Source organism: Triplophysa rosa, linkage group LG13 (assembly GCF_024868665.1).
Source record: "Triplophysa rosa linkage group LG13, Trosa_1v2, whole genome shotgun sequence".
Lineage (NCBI taxonomy): Eukaryota > Metazoa > Chordata > Actinopteri > Cypriniformes > Nemacheilidae > Triplophysa > Triplophysa rosa.
The window spans coordinates 13,773,347-13,792,319 of record NC_079902.1 but is presented as its reverse complement, the minus strand read 5'-3'; the positions used below and the strand labels follow the sequence as shown (position 1 = coordinate 13,792,319).

Sequence of the window (18,973 nt, the reverse complement as noted above, 5' to 3'; positions counted from 1 at the left end):
ATCATATTCAGGCTTTCTTCTGAATGTTTCACTTCATGTGGCGGTAAAAACCACAAAGGGGCGGGTGACAGTGTTTTCCACCTTGGCTATGGTTCAGTTTCCTTCCTTTAATTTATTCCCTGACAGGCGTCACATGGCACATTTGAAAAGGATTATTCCCCTGAAATGATTTAATAGTCATGCTTGGCTTTGATGTGTGATGCCTGTCAAACTTTTATGACTCCACTTTCCCCTGCATTTGTTTATTGAGCCCTCGGAGCGTGTCTGAACACTTTGCTACGTTGTTGAAAATTGGTCTCATTGTTTTCCATTGAACAAAGGTTTGCTTTATCGGTCTCTGTAAAATCAAGCCTGCATGTACACCGCTCCCATTTTATTTCAGAAATGACTGTGGTTAGATATGCTAGCAAGATTACACAGGACAAGTATGACCATAGATTACTACAAAAAAAAACGCATTAGACACTTCCATGTGCAATTTCCATTTGATGGTTATTAGTACATCTCATACGTCTAGCATCAAAATTCTGGAGCCAGTGCTCGGCTGGTACTCTGTGAACCTCTCTTAGAATTGATTTGTGTTTTCACTGACGTAACAAACTATGGTACTACATCACAAATTATCACATGATCATTAAAGAAATAATAATATGAAAATAAGTAGAGATGCACATATGCTACATTTCTTCACAGACACTGATAGCCAAGTATTCAGAGTGATATCTGCTTATGCCGATACTGATTCTGAAGATTACATTAATATTTCTTAACTTTCTGAATGTTAGTAATTCATATGAATGTTGAACATCAAAGTGGTGATGTTTCTTAAAATTTTCTTTATACAGAGCACAAATTCATTGCATTTTCCTGTCCTCTTTTGATTGACAGGATAAAGCCGATAGTATGAAAAAATGCTTTTATCCACCGATACCTATTATTGGTTGGTATATCGGTGCACCTCTAAAAATAAATGATTTTTCCGCTTTATATAACGTAAATGTCAAAGAGAATTCTCTGTGAAAATGATGTCCATAAACTGAACGATACCACATTGCCTGTATAGGCAGCTTTATTATAATAGTAGTGGTCTAGTTTTATATCTGTTTTTGTTTTGTATTAGTCCAGTTTTTTCATCACAGAATCACCTTTGTGAAAACCGCAGGGTTCCAGAATCATCAACAGCATCTTCAGTGTCTTAAGTACCTAAACACTGGCATTAAACATAGGACTGGTATAGAGTGTATGCACTTGTCGTCACTTTCCCACGTGAACTCAAACGCAATTGCGTGCAACATTTGAGTGTCCAAGAACGCCTGAACCTTTTGTAAGTCGTAAGGATCACCGTCGAGTCCATCTGCTTGTAATTTCAGCAAATAAGCAGCCATTTTGTGTTTTACCACTCAAGGGAACGTGTGCTGCGGCGTGTCCCGGTGTGCTCACGTGGGAAAGTGACGTCAATGCACACCCTATTCCTCCAACATTTCATCCATTTTACCTTTGATTTTTAATATAAAATTGATAATGTTATTATGTAGGATGATGTGTAAATGAGGCCATTCGGAGTTGTATTATTGCAGGAGTAGGTGTGTTTTGGCTGGCTCTGGGCACAGCTCACATCAGAGAAGGTGTGGCTGAATGGAGCTCTATTTATAGTGTTTGTGGAGGAGGATGTCGAGCTGGAACCTACAATTGCAGCACTGCTGCCCTAGCCTCCTCCAGTCCTGACTCACAGAGAGAGCTTCGGGTTTATTTTCTTGCACGCCAGGCATCCGAATTAAGAAGGCTTATTATGGCTGCAGTGGGAATGAACAACATTATAATGACCACCTTTGTTATCAACAGTGCTGCACGCTCGCAATGCTGTCAGCGTTGATTTTAAATTAAAGCGATGCAGTTTTGTTGTGTAGACTGGATTGTAGGCACCAGGTATCACGTTTTGCAATGAGGAAAACAAGTTCCCTCCTGACTGGTTAGGCAGCGGTGCAAACTATTACCTTTCGATATATCATCCGTCATGTTTGTACAAATGACTAAACAGCTTCGCTTTGTTTGCTTGTGTATAGATAAGAATTCAGTCTTGTTCATTGTGATGTAACCAATAGAACATTTTTCATATAGCTTAAACCTGCATGAAATATCAAGAACGACACGAACATATAAAGTAGATAGGATTGTGTAACATTACACGAAGAGTCTTCATTCTCTTCACTTTTAACAAATCCAGTAGACTTCTCATCAAACCCTTGAGGTTTTAAGGTTACTGTTATTACACCCAAGTTAATAGTCAAGCTTTTTAATCATCGTCTTTGTGCTCTGTTGATGCCAAGCAAAATTATGCGTGCTTCAGATCCTCTGGTTGAAGGTTTACCGTCCATTCCATCTGATGATGAAACATTGAGAAATCAGTGGCCTGGCCCTTTAAGCTTTGGCAGACTCTTGGCTTCGCATTCCATGGCGATGGACCGCCATGTTGAAAGAGCAGAATTCAGTTCCTCTGTGGTCAACCTCAGCTACTGGAAACCCAGGAGCACAGGGGCAGCCCTGCTCTTTCTGTTTAAACAAGCAATCACTCCCCTTCACCACTTCCACCAAGAGAAGGGGAAAATAAGCCCCAGCTGCGAATTTCAGGAATAGATTTTGGAAACCGGTAAGAGTTTGAGGCAAGAGGTCATTAAAACAGCACCCAGCTCTGGAAATAAGAAACCCTGATTTGTGAGAGATTCAAAGGAACACAACTGCTTCTTTTAGCTCCCGGGAGGATTTCCTATAGACATTTTCCAACCTGAAAGGACTCAAAGGTGCCTCTTTGCATCGGCTTACTGATTTTGACTGGCCATTTAGAATGACACTGAGCAAGCGCAAATGATGCTTCTTGCCAGAATTGACACGTTTCATAGGAACCAAGAGTGAGGCCAAAACAAGTTCATGTTTTTCTTAAACCATCTGAAACCACTTTCCCTTTTCAAAAGAAAGTGGTTTACATGCAGTGTGAACAGTGTGCACATGCCTCTACATTCTTCTCAGTGTGAGAAGCTTTTGTAGTGTAGTTGCACTTGTTTTTAGAGTAATTGTAGATGGCAGTTTTGTTAGACAGAAATGTGTTACTCTGAACGAATGCGGTTCTTTCCATTCACACAGAGTACCACAAGGATTACTGAATTACACAAGATGTCGTTTCAAACACATTGTCTATTCAAGATCCGGAGCAAAATGTTTGGAAATGACTTCATTTCTCTCCTGCTCCTTTTACAACCGCCGTGTATGAATGGCATGCCACCAGGCTTGGCCTAAACCAAGTTCACAGTGAATCACACATTTTTGAGCGAGATCTCGGCACTTTCATTTGGTTCTACAGAACTGACAGGCTACTGGCAGACGTAGAGTCTGAGAGCTCATGTCCATCTGATAAGCTATTTTTCTTGTTTAACGGAAACATAGAGCCTGCTAACTATTTAAAACACTATGTTATCAGGGATAAGAACACAAAGGAGACCATTGGTTTTCAGATATTATTTCATATTGCAACATCTGGAAGATGCTGAAAAACTGAAGAAGTTTCATTTCTTGAATGCAAATCACTGCTGTCCTTCGGAAACCTCGTATCTCCATATTTCGTGTTTTTTATTTTTGTTAAATCGTTATTATTAGTCACCTTTTATGTCTGCCGCTGTGTTTTGCAAATATTAAACTAATAAAAAATATCAGAAACAGAGATGCACTAAAAACGGAGAAGATTTGGAGCATGCACATAAACTTTGCACGCTGGGTTGATGACATCATCGTTTTAGAAAATATACAGATCGGCTGTACACACGAAAACGCAAGGGCGGCGGTTTCAGATTTACCACTCTGTAACCCGCTTTCAAAAAATAGCAGTTTCAGGCTCCCAAAACGCTGGATCCGTGTGGAAGAAATGCCTATAAGATACCAAATCTTTACGTATACAGCTTAACGCTTCTCCGTGTAGATGGCCTCTTAGGCATTGTGAGCAAAATGTACAAGTGCTATTTTCTCCACCACAGTTGGTGTACTTGGCTGTGGTTTCATAGACCAGGACTCTGAGGATTTTTAATTGACAGATTGAAAGAGGGCCTCACATTCACAAGCTGCTAATGGTTTCCATTCCACACTGCTGGCCAAAGCCAAAACTGGAAGGCAGTTTTTTGCAGTGTAAGACAGCTGAATGTACAGGTTTTTCAGAAGCGGTTGTAATGGTGTTTGTTGGATTTAATTTGTATTTATTTAATTGCATGCATTCTCAAATTGTTACTAAAATGTTGTTTTAAAATAAAGAAAAAATGTAAACTGAAAAAAAAAACAAATAGAGACATTTTCTCCAGTGATCTCAGACCCTTGGACCCCACTGTGTATTGTTTTACATCCAGACAGGTTGCCCCTGCGTTTTGTCCGATGCTTCGCTCAAATGGCCTCATTCATAGTGACCTCATTTTCAGCTTTCCTCACGGAGCAAATACATTTTTATCATTGTAAAAATCTCAGACCTTCCTTTGACACCATGTCCTTTACACAGAGGTTGCCATGCCAACTCACTCTCCACCTGTAACCTGGTTTTGTAGTGCAGCATTGGACATGTCACTCATAGGGGGATTATGTTAGTGTTCCTGCGTTAAGCTGCTGGAAAAAGGACATGTTGACAGATCCCACAGGACCCAAGGCATTGGAGCGGAGTTGAACCTAGTGTAGATTTTGCTTTCCTGCAGGTTGCCCAACACCACGGGTATCACTGTTGCTGTCCTGGCACATGTCAGAGTTCACATGGGGTGATGTTTATTTTGGCTGGTTAATTGATTCTGGGGAGAAAGGATGTATCGGAGATTATGTTTCCAAAACTGTGTATTGCATTACTACCTGTTAATTTAATATCATTTTTCATTTGGCATTTCTCCCTTACATTTAGAGTCACTATGTTTACGTGCAGTCTTATCATTTTTAATAATCCAAACACCTAAATAAAAAGCTACAGATCTTAAACTCCTCGTGAACTGGAAGTTGTGATCGTTTTCTACTTCCGTAGTTTGACGCATTTACGAATGAGAAAAATAGTGGGCGTGGCTTTTGTCTTTCTCTGCGATTTGATTGCATGTATAAAAACAGCCGTTGCATTTTGAAATGGAACTGGCAGCAGACTGACAGTTGAAGGGGAGGAGTTAACAGATGCTCCGCCCAAGCCGTCTAACATGCATTTAAAATGGATAGTCATTACAGGAAGGAAGTCCATTTTCAGATTTTAACTGAAGATTATGAGGGCACACGAATTTTAAAAAGAGAATGACCCACATTGAGAAACTATTTACAGTAAACGCAATATTTCATGAAAAACAGGCATTGTAATTTTTTATTTTACTGGGACTTTAAATAAACCATTAAATAGAACAGAAATCAGAAGTCATTTTTATACTATTCAAATTGCAGAAAAACTTTTTGCTAGTTTAATATGCAAATTTTTGCAAGTTTTTAACTTGTTGTTACATAAAGCAAAACAAGGCTTTGGTCAAAAAGATTCGATGCCACTAACCTGGCAACATGCTAAAAACCTGTGCACACTGAGTGCCAGAACTAAAGCCAGCCAATCAGAGTAGATCTTGTAGTTTCCAGAAAGTGAGTCAGATGGTCAGTAAAGGGACTGTGCGGTCTGCAGTCATCCCAGAGGCAGACACTTGTTATCTTAAAAATAAATCTCTCCTGTGGTGGTGTCTTAGCCCTGATTTCTTGTTTTGTTTTGTTTGTGTGTGTGTTCAGAGGCAGCAGGAGCCTGAGACCCCTGCGGTGGTGCCGTCATGGATGCAGAGTGTGGATGCTCTAAATGAGGCTGTAGCTGCTTTCAGCACAATGGAGCAAGTGATGAAATACCTGGAGCCAGACCGCTGGCAGGTGGACACGGAGGACCTTTACAAGCCGACCTGGCAGGTGGTGGGCAAGTCTTTCTTCCACCAGAAGAAATCCAGAGGTAAAGATCATGTATGCTGAATCAGGTTCCCACAGCTGATTCTTTTTCTTAAAGTTTTAGTTCTTTTAAAAGGTTTACATTTATTAAATATTAATTTCAGATTAATTAATTAATTTAATGGGAATAATTATAATATATTGTCATAATTAAAACTGATATTTAAGATTTACATCATTCGTATTTGAATACAATTGTATATGTATTCATATTCAATTTCATTCATTAAAAAATAAGAAAATATTTATCTACGTTAATACAAGAAGTGTAATGATACACTCAGCTCACAATTCGATACAATATACTGGGTTCTCAATTACGATTGTATGACAATATTTGAAACAAAATGTAAAATTACAAAATGAATTCCAAAAACATTAACAAAAGAGTAAATTAAATTAAAATTGATTTAGAATTGACAACATTCAAGGTTTAATTGATCTTTATGTGTGTAAATTAATAAAAATTGAATAGATCTGCCAATGAAATTTTAACACAAAATTAAAATGACAAAAGGAATTAAGAAATCCTAAGAGAGAACTTCTTAAAACTGTAAAAGCATAAATATTACATAAACAAAACATTGTTGTTGTTGTTGTTGCTGTTGCTGTTATTATCTTTTATTATTATTATTATTATTATTACATTCTGACATGCAATGTGTGTGTATATATATATATATTGTTGCACCCCTAATAAATAATTACCCCTAATAAAACTATTACAATTTTAAGAATTATGTTAAAGTAAATCAATCATACTTCACTTTCAGCCATACATTTTATTAAAAAAATCCAAGTATTTTATTTCTCCTAGCTGATTTTTTGGGCAAAAATCCTCCTTATCTGTTTTTAAATGATGAGATTATCACTGTTTTTGGAATGCTTTTCAAAAAGTCACGGTATATTTGTGCTTGTGTAGGAGTGGTAGATCTAAACCTGCTTCGAGAGGAAGTACAGATGTACAGTTGCACTCCACGGAATTTTTCCTTCTCACTGCGTGAGGAACTGAAAAGGACAGACGCAATCTTCTGGCCGAGCTGCCTGCTGGTAAAGCGCTGTGGGGGAAACTGTGCCTGCTGCTCTCATCGCTGTTATGATTGCCAGTGCTCGCCCACCAAGGTGGCCAAGAAATACCATGAGGTAAAACTTAAACCAGTTCCAAGCCTTCCATTCCATTTTACATTTCAGGTATTAGCTGTATGTGCTGAAGGTATGATTTGTTTGAGAGCTTTAATAATCTCCTCTTCTCATGCAGGTCTTGATGCTGAAACACCGAGCAGGGGGTCGTGGGCTGCAGAAATCTCTGACAGATGTCCCCCTAGAACACCATGAGGAGTGTAGCTGTGTGTGTAAAAATGACTCCGACTAATCCAGTCCCAAGAAAAAACACTGCCCCCCACAGACTTCGCTTCACCCTGGGAAATATTTCTTGCTCTGTGATGACTGAGCTGAAGACTTTTTTTACCCTGATGTTGCAAACTAATGAAACCCAGGTTTGGATATCTTATTATCTTGACTCGTCTAAGCCTATGGTTCCATTCTCTTTGACCTCCAAATCCATAAAGAATTAACCCATGAAGAAGTTTCCATTGGCCACATATAGCATGGAATGTTTGGAGGATAATTGGACACAGTCTACTTCTGTGTCTGGTGGTTTGCGTATAATGTGCGTATGTACTGTAGGGGTTCTTTGTGTGTGTTCACGAGAACGTGTACAGAGTTATGCAGGTTCAGGAAATGAGAATGCGTAAAAGATGTGCTTAAAATTAGATCTTGGATTCCAGGATAACAAGATGGCCTGAAGTGAGCTGAGTGCATTTTGGTGAGGATGAGTAAGTAAATAAAATATAGAGAATGCGATAATGAATGACAGAACCAGCTATGAAAAAAGCTATGAATTATTGTCACCCCGAAGAGACTCCAGTGTTTCTTAAAGATAAAAGCTGTTACTTGGGAAACAAGCAGGTTTGGCAACAGACTTTCTGTCCCACAATTTTGTGGTCGTAACTTTTTCATAACTTAAAATATTAAAGGACCATAGCTGCAAGACTGTGCATCCACTTTCAGAGATCCAAGGACAATTGAGGTGGTATTGACACTGTCTTCTGAATAACCCAAAGACATGAATTACACTGTGGGAATAAACCAGCGCTCCATTTTCTTCTCATCGCTGCATTGAAATACCCATTAATAATTCATCAAGAATGTTTCAAGATAAGGATTTTGCTACTGTTTAAAAGAGGAGCTGAGTGAACGGCTGAACTGGAAAATCTTTTGCTCATTGGCCATGCATTTACTGTTTAAAATGAACAGTAGACTAAAAATGCAAAGGGGACTTTTTTGTAAATACATTTAAAGTTCTGTTTTGTGGACTTTCCTTCATTTTTACATTTTTTTGTACCAACATTTTGGACATGTTTAATCTTTTTCCACTTTCATAACTACGGTAGTATTTTGTGCAGTATTAGTCACTGTTGTAGACATTTATCCTTTTTTTTAATTCCACTAGTTTGATTTATGTAAGAAGTGCATCATTTTGGATTAGATGTTCATGTAAATAGACTCTTTTAGAAGTTAAAGGGACAGAGAACTGCCAGTACCCTGTTGCTCTTACCATTAAACGATTATCAAAATTGTTGTGGTTTTTCCAAGTGGCACTTAAAGCATTAGTTTGCTTGAGTAATCTGCAGTTGTCAAAGAATCACTTAATACTGCCAGAGGGAACCCTAACCATGAATTATAAACTGCAACCTGACATCAGCCTTTAAGATTGCAATTAGATTAAAAAAAAAAAGTATATAAAAATAAGACTGCTGCACTATTAAATTACATTAACCTTTTATAACCTCTTCATCATTTTATACATTTATAAAGCGGTTTCATCTCTTTTGTATTAGTTTACTGGTTAGCAAAATGATGTCTTATATTGTTGCTCTCAGGTTAAGGTAGTACCCCTGTTTTGTTGCTGTGCAAACTTGTAGTGTTCCTTGGACAAAGACATGCATAATACATTTTCTTTTTATTTGTTCCTGTGAAGAAGTTAATCCTTCAGACTTTCAGTTATTCTTGCAAGGCAAATGTTGTCCTCAATTGTCAAATGTCCTCAACTGGCAAAGGTTACACATATTAGTGTGTTGGTAACATTGTGTGTAAAAAGGATAAAAACATCACATATGACAAAAGTAAAATACACATTCTTTAAATGCACAGCAGGTATAAGAGTTATTCTTTTGCACAATGATAACGTCATGTAATGGCACAAAAAAATTACTCTTACTCTTAGAAATAACATTGTAATACGACATTGTGATCACACATTCAGTTTTATTGACTGGAAAAGCAGCTGAGTAAATAAAACATGCAACATTCTTTGCTTTTTAAATTCAACTTAAAATATCATAATGACAGGCCATGCTGTGCCCTGCCTGATACCCTTTGCTTCATCTGTTTGGTTATATTCCCTGTCATTTTGGCGGACTATTGTTCTTTGATGTATTTTTTGTTACTTTGATCACAGAATCCTTACAAACCAATTTCATAAGCCCAATAATGCTTTGAGGTCAGCCGTAAGTCTTTAAAGGAAGAAAAGCTCATTTTGTGAAGTCTGATAGGGATGGGAATCTGAATTGATTTGTTTTGTTGAAATGTCTTTGTTGTGCTACAGCACAGTAAAGCTTGCAGTTTCTCTTTTGAATTTCTTTCCTGTGATGAATTGGGGATTCCTGTGAGTCTCGAAATGTTTCAGACTGGATCATCATCAGAATCATGTACATTTTACAGAAACAGGATACAAAATAGACCAATTTTTCAAGAAATGGCCAATATAATTATACTAAATATGGGCTAGAGTATTAATATACTCTAATATATAACAAAATATAACAAAGTGCAACGATTGAGCCTGATGAATGCTGTCACTGCAGTTTAAAAAAAGAAAATGGATCGATATTATTTGCTCATCTTCCCTCCATTTTGTGGAAAGGGTATAAAATGTTATTTCTCAAGAACAAGGAATGTTGCATTTCATGTAATGGTTGAATACCATTCTGTAACGGGTCATATATAGACAATTAATTTGTTTTCTAGCTACTTTGGACCTTCCATAATTTTTTTGTTAGACAGGTTTTCTGAGTAAAATGTGATGTGTTTTTTTAATACTAAAAAAAGATACCCAACCTACCCAAGATACCCAGGCTGTGCAAGGTCACCATTAGATAAAGTGTAAAGTCTATGTTATTTATTAGCATAATAACAAGAGGATCACAATTTTTCACAATACCTTTTATGTTCTAGTACAGAGGCTATCACAAAGTATTTTAATAAAATCATGTCTGCATCTGAGAGTACTTGCACTATAATGCAAGCGGTTTGAAGCGGTTGTGCGTATGAATGTTGGACTGGGCTTGGTCTCATTAAGTTAATTACAGGCCTCTGTGCTTTGTGCTTTTCCAGGGACTGGCTGTGGTTCCTGGCTAAAGTAATGATCTGACATCTGAGTGGCATTAATCATGAGGATGTGGACAGAGGGATGTGGACAACCCTCTATTTCCAATGCTGTTGCAAACCTTTGTTAGAACAGTAAATATTGCAGTCAGATATTGTCCACCTTTTGTACTGCACAGGTCACTATATTTGCATAATATGTATGCGCTTTAGAAGCATATACTGTTTATCTATAAAGAGCTAGAGAACTTGAAGGTTAATGCATGTGATGCTGTATCATTTATGTTTGACAAGGTGTTGCCACACACAAGGTCGAAGCCATAATCTATAACCCAGTTCTACACGAATCAAATGCTGCAAAGCATCTTCTTTCCTGTTGTCTGTGTATAAAAATCAGTACAATGCGCATCATCTTTGTAGTTTAACAGTAAACAGATGCAAGGAAAATTTCAAATAAAACAAATAGTACTCTGATGTCCTCAATTTCTGTTCCATTTTAAAAGTGAAAATAATGTCAGTAGAAGTCAATGTTTAAAACTTTTAAAACACAGCACACATACAGTATGGCTGTTTAAATGGACAGGGAATTCATTATAAATCACAGACCATATCCCCTATAGCATCTTGCTTTGTGTTAGCTGTTGTAAATCAATCAGGTGAGCTTGAGGTGATTATAACCTGGTGTTGATGGATCTGGGCCCATAATGTAATGGTCTAATGTGAAGCACAAATGAAATTTGCTCTACAATCTGTTTTGGAAACTAAAAGGGAGAAATCTCATTTCATAGCAATTACAACTGATAGAGAAACTAAACAGAACTTTACTTGCATTGCAGGGTTGTTAGGATTGCATTATTATGAAATAGCCACTATAATACTGTGAACTCACTTGCACTGTGGCCTGAATCAATACACAAATAAAAACCTGTTGAGATTAAATCAATAAACCTTAGAGCAAATAATGTGTCCCTACTGATGTTGTGGTGTGTTTGTAAATGCATGCATATTTTAATAAAAGTCATGCAGATCTTAAAATGTATCATTTTTATTTTTTATTTTTTTTGTATTGTTTAAAAAAGAAAAGGTGCACCTTAAATTACATTTATATTTTACAATTTAACTTTCTGCACCCAAATGCTAAGAAGGCATGAATTATGCATCTGTTTTATGACATGGTGGTTGCTTCTATACAGACCTTCAACTCTGTTTTGCAATGTGCTGATGCAGGTTCAATCTCATGCACGCTCATAAAAACTGACCTATGTAGTCTATAGAGGACTGTGAGAGACCCATTGGGAATATCTGTGACAATACTAGGTGTGAACATTCAGCAATCTCCTTGACCTCTACAGGATCATTGCAGGAAACATGGCCATTTGTGTCCAATTTATGTCCACATGGCTGACCACTGCTTCATCACTGTCACCGTCATTTCAATTCAAAATTATAGGTGTATATATGAAGAGTTTGGTTCCAAAATGAGATTAAATCATATTTTTTATTATATTATCATGTTTTTATTGTGTTTTATTGTGTTAGCTGAATTTTTTTGAGTTATTATGGCTTAAATCAAAAGAAAACCAACTGCAGTTTGATTGATATTAATTGGAATGCACAATAAAACAACATGATTTTTGAACAATTTAAAAAACGAATTCCTCATTTTGGAACCAAACTCTTCATATATTAATATAGATACGCTATACCTACATTTTGAATTTGGAATTGATTTTCCATTACATTTTTTAAATTTATTTTAAATTGCTTCATTTGTTTCTTCAATCCTGTTATTATTTGACATTTACACTTTTAAAAATATAATTTTTATATACTATTACTGAAGTCTGATGGAGTTAATGATCAGTCGTGTGGAAATAACTGTTGATCTGAGCCTACTTGGATGCTTTCAGCCCTCTGACAGTGACAGATGCTGTCTCACATTCCACACACAAACAAATTGCAAATTGCTGACCAGAACGCTTACATTGCTGCTCTCCAATGAAAGTAACTTTCCCAAGTGAAGTGAAGGACAGCAGCAGCAATGCAAACATTAAAAAATGTTCTGATTAGGCCCCAAATAGACTTTAGGCTAAAATATTGTAATGCGAAAATGATAGCAATGTGTATTTTTTTGGTGGATCTATTGACAGAAATGCAATATAATGTACATAACTATGTCTTGAGAGGTGTATAAAGACCTTACATAACGTTATGGTTTTATTACCTTAGAATGAGCTATTTCTATCAACATACCAGGGGCGGCGCTAGCGGTGGGTTAAGCGGGCTGAAGCCCCGAAAGTTTTTAGTAAAGCCCCGAATGTTTTATTACCATGCTGTAAATCACTTAGGGGCCGTTTACATTTTGCGTCTTTTGCACATCTACCCAAGGGCAAATGTGAGTGGGTCCTTAATTCTCCGTAAAATAATTTTGACGGTCAAAACAACACCACTTGCAAGCAGTTTCTGTGGTGTAGTGAGTAAGACGTGTGACAAGTAGTACTGGCACTACATATGAGTGCCAGATCGACTCCACCTTTTGCCAAACTACATTCACATCACATATCGGACCATACAGGCATTTATTTTCAATAAAATCAAGAAAATATTTGAAAATGGCTAACAGGTGTTTAATAATACAGTGTATGGTGAAGTTAAGGGTAGTAGAGAGGTCTTTACTGTCCCAATTAGTTGTCATCTATTTAATCGTTTTAACACAGATATGCCCGGTCTCACAGACAAGGTTTAAGGCTAATCCCAGACTAAAATTAATGTTTGAGCAGTCTTAACTGAAAATAACTCACCTTAAAACATCTTAAAGGATGTCAGCGCCATTGTTTTGTCTCAAGATGCACACCAGTAATGTTTCTTACTAGGGCATTTTTTATAAAAATATCTTAAATATCCTAATTTAACTAAGTGTTAGTCCGGGCTTAAGCTAAACCCTGTCTGTGAAACCGGGGCATAATCATTTACACAATCATTATTGTATAATGTATCATGTACAACATTACTTTGTTTACCTTGCTGTGTCGAAACGGAATGAAGTTTAATTTATATGGACTCTGAATGAGCTCGTCAATATCAATCTAATTAAGGTGGCCAAACAAATGAAGGAAGGCGGGGTTTTCTATGGACAGAAGCCGAGGTTAAGGTCCGCTTTAACTGTTAAAGAGCCAGCGTGATGTAAGTAGCTAAATGTTTAATGTTTGATAACTGTTTTATCATTGAAATGTTAGGGCCGTTCACATGTCGCGTGTAAAAACACGCACAAAACGCTGCGTCACTTTTTCCCTCTTTCTGGCTCTTGAGAGTTTGCGCTCCCTTGGGGTCTGCCATTACTATTCATCAGCGCGATTGACGCACATCAACATTTAAATAACCTGAGTAAACAACCGATGTCCAGTAATGCGCAATGTGGTCGAGAACAGACAGAGGTGGTCCGTTTAAAGTTTTTGCTAATGGGCCAGGACCTGACTTGCTACAGCACTGTATTCGAACACAATGTGGAGGTCTCTGGGCTAAGCCCCGGATAGCCATTTACCTTAGAACTGCCCCTGCTATATACACCTCGGGTCCCCTTACATGGAATTCGACATGTTATTTTAACAGTACACCTAAATGGACAAACTACTCTACAGAGCCCGTTATGAGCATATATTCGGCAAAAAAGCGAAAACGTGACGACATCTGCACGGCAGCTGCTGTGGTGCCTCGAAAGGGAGAGGTGTAGTGAGCCGTTGGTTGCAGTTCGCAACCTCACCATTAGATGCCGCTAAATTACATGATGCTAGTATAACCCCTTTCGCTGACAGTATTGGCAAGGATTTTATATTTATTTTAACATTTAATATTTAACATAATCTCACAGCAGTTTGTAACTATTTAACGAGGTGGCTAATTTGTATAAATTTGTTCGATCTGATTTGTACGTTTTAGTACAATCTGCTTTCATGCCAGTGATGGTTAGGTTTTGGCATGCAAGTTCTTCATTATTTTTTCAAATAATTATGTTTACGGACAATTCACATCATACCAATTCATACGTTATTGTTTTTTATTTGTATAGGAGCAGTAAGTCCAATCAGAATTAAAGAATAAAAACACGTGTCCAAGTTGGAAAAGATTATTAAACTGCTGGCCAGGGGTGCGTTTCCCAAAAGCATCGTTAGCCAACTATGGTCGCAAGTTCCTTCGTTCCAGCATAGTTCAACGATTTAAGTGTTTCCCAAAACCATCGTTCCAACGATCAATCGCAAGCAGCATCGCAAAGTTGCGTGGTTGGAACTACAGGTCTACAGCTGTGGTTAGAAGCATCGTTCCTTATTATTATGACATGTAGACTTGCATGCATTAAGCTTTTGATCAAAGTAAGCAAGCAACACGCAGTGCATTCCATATCCATCATTCTAAATATATACAAATTAAATTTTACATCTTTTAGTTTGTCACGAAAATAGAAGCGCTGTTGTTTGAGAAGGGCGCATGCGCATGGCCTGCGTTCTCTAAGACCCTGGGGAATCCCTGGGCGGAATGACGTAAGAGGACACTTATAAATGAATTAAATATTGTGAAATAAAATAACAGATAACAAAAATAGAATGCAATGTATGTTATTTAAAGCAAGAATTTGACATTAATTCGATCAGAACGTATTTATTTGTAGACGTCATTACTCCACCACCTGTGTGGCGTCATCAACTAGATTGCTGAACCAACTTGTTTCAAACAATTGATCTCCCACAGAGTTACTACTGTTTCGGGAAACAGTCGTAACTACATCGTTAATTTACCCAACGATGCATCGTACTATAGTGGTTAACCAGTGAGTTATGTCGTTGTTTGGGAAACGCACCCCTGGTCGGAAGTTTAATTTGTAACATTTATTTTTTTATGTGTTTTCATGGCTATCAATGTCAAAAGCAATGCCAGTATCAGTGTTGGTGTAAAGACAACCACATCAAATTGATAAATGTAAGATTGATCAATTTGCTACATGTTTCTGTTTCTCAACTGGTAGAATATTGTGCTAGCAAGTAAATGCACTGTAAGTCGCTTTGGATAAAAGCGAAAAATGCCAAATGTAAGATGATAAATAGCAACAAATTTCTATAAAATCTTGCAGAGAATGTGTTTAGAAGATGCAAAGTTTTTTCATAAAATTAAGTCTAAATGGGGCAATGAAGTGAGATCTTTTATTGATCTTGCACTGTGCTGTTAATTAGGTCTTTGTGACAGCTGAGAAGCAAACATAGTGTAGCTTAAGTAATCATGAGAAGGTGGAGCTGTAAGGGTACGTGCATGGAAAATGCTCACTTCTTCATTAAAAAGAAAAAGCTGCACATATTTGAAGATCACTCCCAATATATGAGTCACTTCGGCAATTACTAATGCTTTTATATGAACAATGTTTTCAATAGACCACCCAAATCCACAGCGGTCATCTCAGAAACAGCCCAAGTAATGACTACATCATCCCGGCCCTTCAGTTCTCGTTCACCTCAATAGCCAGGGGAAAACCGATCCTGAATGAAGAACACCTGAGAAAAAAGCCTTGAATCTTAACATTTGACCTAAACTGTCACGCTTTCATGTTTTATCCTGCCCAGTGCTGCAGTGCTCGGCATAACAAACAGACCATCTCTTTGTTACTCACTCAGACCTAATGGCGCTGCAGAACGGTGCAGGCCTTCTTCCTTTTTCCCCTCGTTCCTTGTTGACCTTACCGATGAGAGGGTCACAAACCACATGTAAAGACCTCCATATTACAAGTCAGCAGTCCACAAAATGGCCATTCACATCTAAACACCACTTTCCAGACCCTCTAATCCAGATCAGTGATGTGGTTGTTCGGAGAAGCGAGAAAAAAGGGGGAGAGAGGAGAAGAAAAATAACAGCTGGGGTCAGTTTACTCTTTAATGGTTGAAGGTTTACAAATTTAGGAAACCGCCGATGCCTAACACAGTGGAAGGATCTCATTTTGAAAAAGAGACGTTTCCGCCCTTTTCCAAGTCAGCTCCTGGAAAGTTTTAACTAGACGTCCCTCTTTATTAGAAGTATTCCCTGTGAATACACCATGTGCATTCAACACCAAGAGACCCAGTAGGAGATAAATCTGAGGAAAACATCTGTTTGTCTTGGCATGGGGATGACTCGGGGCATGGCACACAGAAAGTGTTAGCCATTGCTCTTTGTACTATGCTAAAAGGAAGGAAGCCTCTGAGTAAATCCGTGAATTATGTGGTTGAGAATAACAAAATATTTCGTACTATATTTCATATTTTTTATACGTATGTTGTCAAATATTTGTGAATATCAAATAATTACAATTGTTAAGGCCAACAATAATGTCTCTTTATGTTCAACTTCTATGGATTTGTCTTTCTATAAACAAGAATCAAAATTGGCAAACTTTTGAAAGTATATTAGTGAATCGCAAGATTGCATAATATTTCACATATATCGTTACTGTCCTTCTGAATCCTCGGATGTCCAAATTTGCTGTTTTTCAGGAAATGGAAAAACTGTACGTTTTAAATGATGACAAGCACGTTTTCATACTTTTCATTGGTAATATATTTGCAAAACCCAGTGACAAACATGACTAATAATAATAATTTATGGCAAAAAATAAAAATCACGAAATATGAAGATACAAGGTTTCTGAAGGACAGCAGCGATATCATTAACATTCATGTAAAACACTGTATATATTTTCCACATTCATTGAGATTGAGATAAAACATTTTTGAGAGAGACCTGACCAACACAAAACAAGAAACAATAATGTCAGGGTTGTCCTGGCTTTGTAATCCCAGTCATGGTTGAAGGTCACTTTACACCCAGCCCTCTCCCGTCTCTCTCTCTGTGGGAGTCTGAACAGGGTGGAACTTGCTTGACTTCACTTAAATGGCCTCTGTCCAAGGCAAACGGTCTAAAATCTCCAAAGCAGGGTGCCGCTCTGGGATGCCATTGACCTAAATCACTGGTCTGCTTTATGGTTACAAAGCTCACAATGCTCCTTTGAATTACTTTTGAACACTGGACTCTTTAGCTGATGTATACCTCAAAGCATCTGACAGACTCGCCTTCATATACTATATATAAATGTTGTGATCACATTTTCTTTGAACAAAATCGATCTACATATTAGCACAGTGTCTCTGAATTTCAAAGCATCTGTTAAAAGTATTTATGATCTCTTTGATGATAAATGGTAAGGCTGTGTAGTGAAAATGTTGATGGTTTCTACAGAATATTTGGAATAGTTGTTTTAAAGTTCTTTGTAACATCAGATGCCATTTTTCTCCTTGGTGTCTCATATAATACCTCTCAGCACAGTTGATTCCACAGTCTTTTACTGCAAATCAAACTTCTCAGTTGACTCTCATAGGGGCTTTGATGTCTGTCTTCCATTTGCAAGATCAAACAGCCCAATATGAAAGCATCACTAAATTACCATGGGGTGATGTTCAAAAGTTATCGATGCATTAACTAACTTCCAGCATTACACTATACTGCGTTATACTGTAATGGTCACGGATATTGTTTCTGCTGGTTTGGTCTATATTTAGTGGTACAGAATGAAGGTTTGTAGGATGGGTTTGGATGAACAGTTGTCATTTAAATATCAGAATGTTTTCATTTACAGAGTTGTGGTACAAGATTCTAACCTCTAACTGAAAAAGTCTTGGATAGTTCACCCAAAAATAAAAATTCTGTCATCATTTATTCACCATGATGTTGTTCAAAAACTGTATATGACTCTTCCTGTGGAACACAAAAGAAGATTTTTTGAGAAATGTTATTGTGGTTTGTGTTCATACAATGGAAGTCAATATGGGCCAATTTTGTTTGTTTATCAACATTTTAAGAATGATTTGTTTTAAGTAATTCATCCGGGTCATTTTAATTTCTGGGTGAGCTATCCCTTTAAATGCGCTCATGATCTTGTCTGCTGAAAAAAAGAGTTTTGCATCACAAAAACATCTTTTATCACATCACAAATCTACCAAAAACTGCTCTTCTTTGTCATAACTCATCCAATTCATGCTTATAAGATTGAGGTTCCTGTTGATATTCTCTTTTGTCTGCATTATGAGACTGCTCATAACCAAACAGTAATGAAGTTTGATAGTCCATAACAAAAAAGTATAATATAAAATGTCCCTTTTCTTGTATAATGGTTTTATTTAGAAAAAGTGAATGTCAGTTTTTATTTGATATCATTCAGGAAAACATTTTTATGTTTGTGGGTGTGTGCGTGCGTGCGTGTGTGCGTGTGTGTGAGGATGTTCTATAGGCTCACCCCATATACAGGTATGTGTATGAATGATCTGCATTCTGTTCGGATTTGTTAAATGTTTATTGGACAAATAAGAAAAATGCTGTGAAATTTTATTATTTGCCATTTATTTTCTATGGGTGCCCACAAATTGGCCTTAACAACTCATTAAGGAGTTTTTTATTTTCAGCTACTTAACATTGTCGAATAAAGTCCAACTTTTTTGGGTGTATAGGTGGAAAACATAGGAAAAGAAGCCGGGTTTTGTACCGATCAGATTTA

General features: G+C 37.3%; 1 protein-coding gene across 1 annotated transcript in view; it reads left to right on the top strand.

The window, feature by feature from the left end:
• Nucleotides 1–9,844, top strand: part of pdgfc (platelet derived growth factor c) — a 43,228-nt gene extending 33,384 nt beyond the window's left edge. The window contains exons 4-6 of the mRNA XM_057350117.1: nucleotides 5,761–5,968; nucleotides 6,887–7,107; nucleotides 7,223–9,844. Of these exons, the coding sequence (XP_057206100.1) occupies nucleotides 5,761–5,968; nucleotides 6,887–7,107; nucleotides 7,223–7,336 (543 nt within the window). The 3' untranslated portion in view covers nucleotides 7,337–9,844. The remainder of the gene's footprint in view (nucleotides 1–5,760; nucleotides 5,969–6,886; nucleotides 7,108–7,222) is intronic.
• The last annotated feature ends 9,129 nt before the right edge of the window (nucleotides 9,845–18,973 follow it).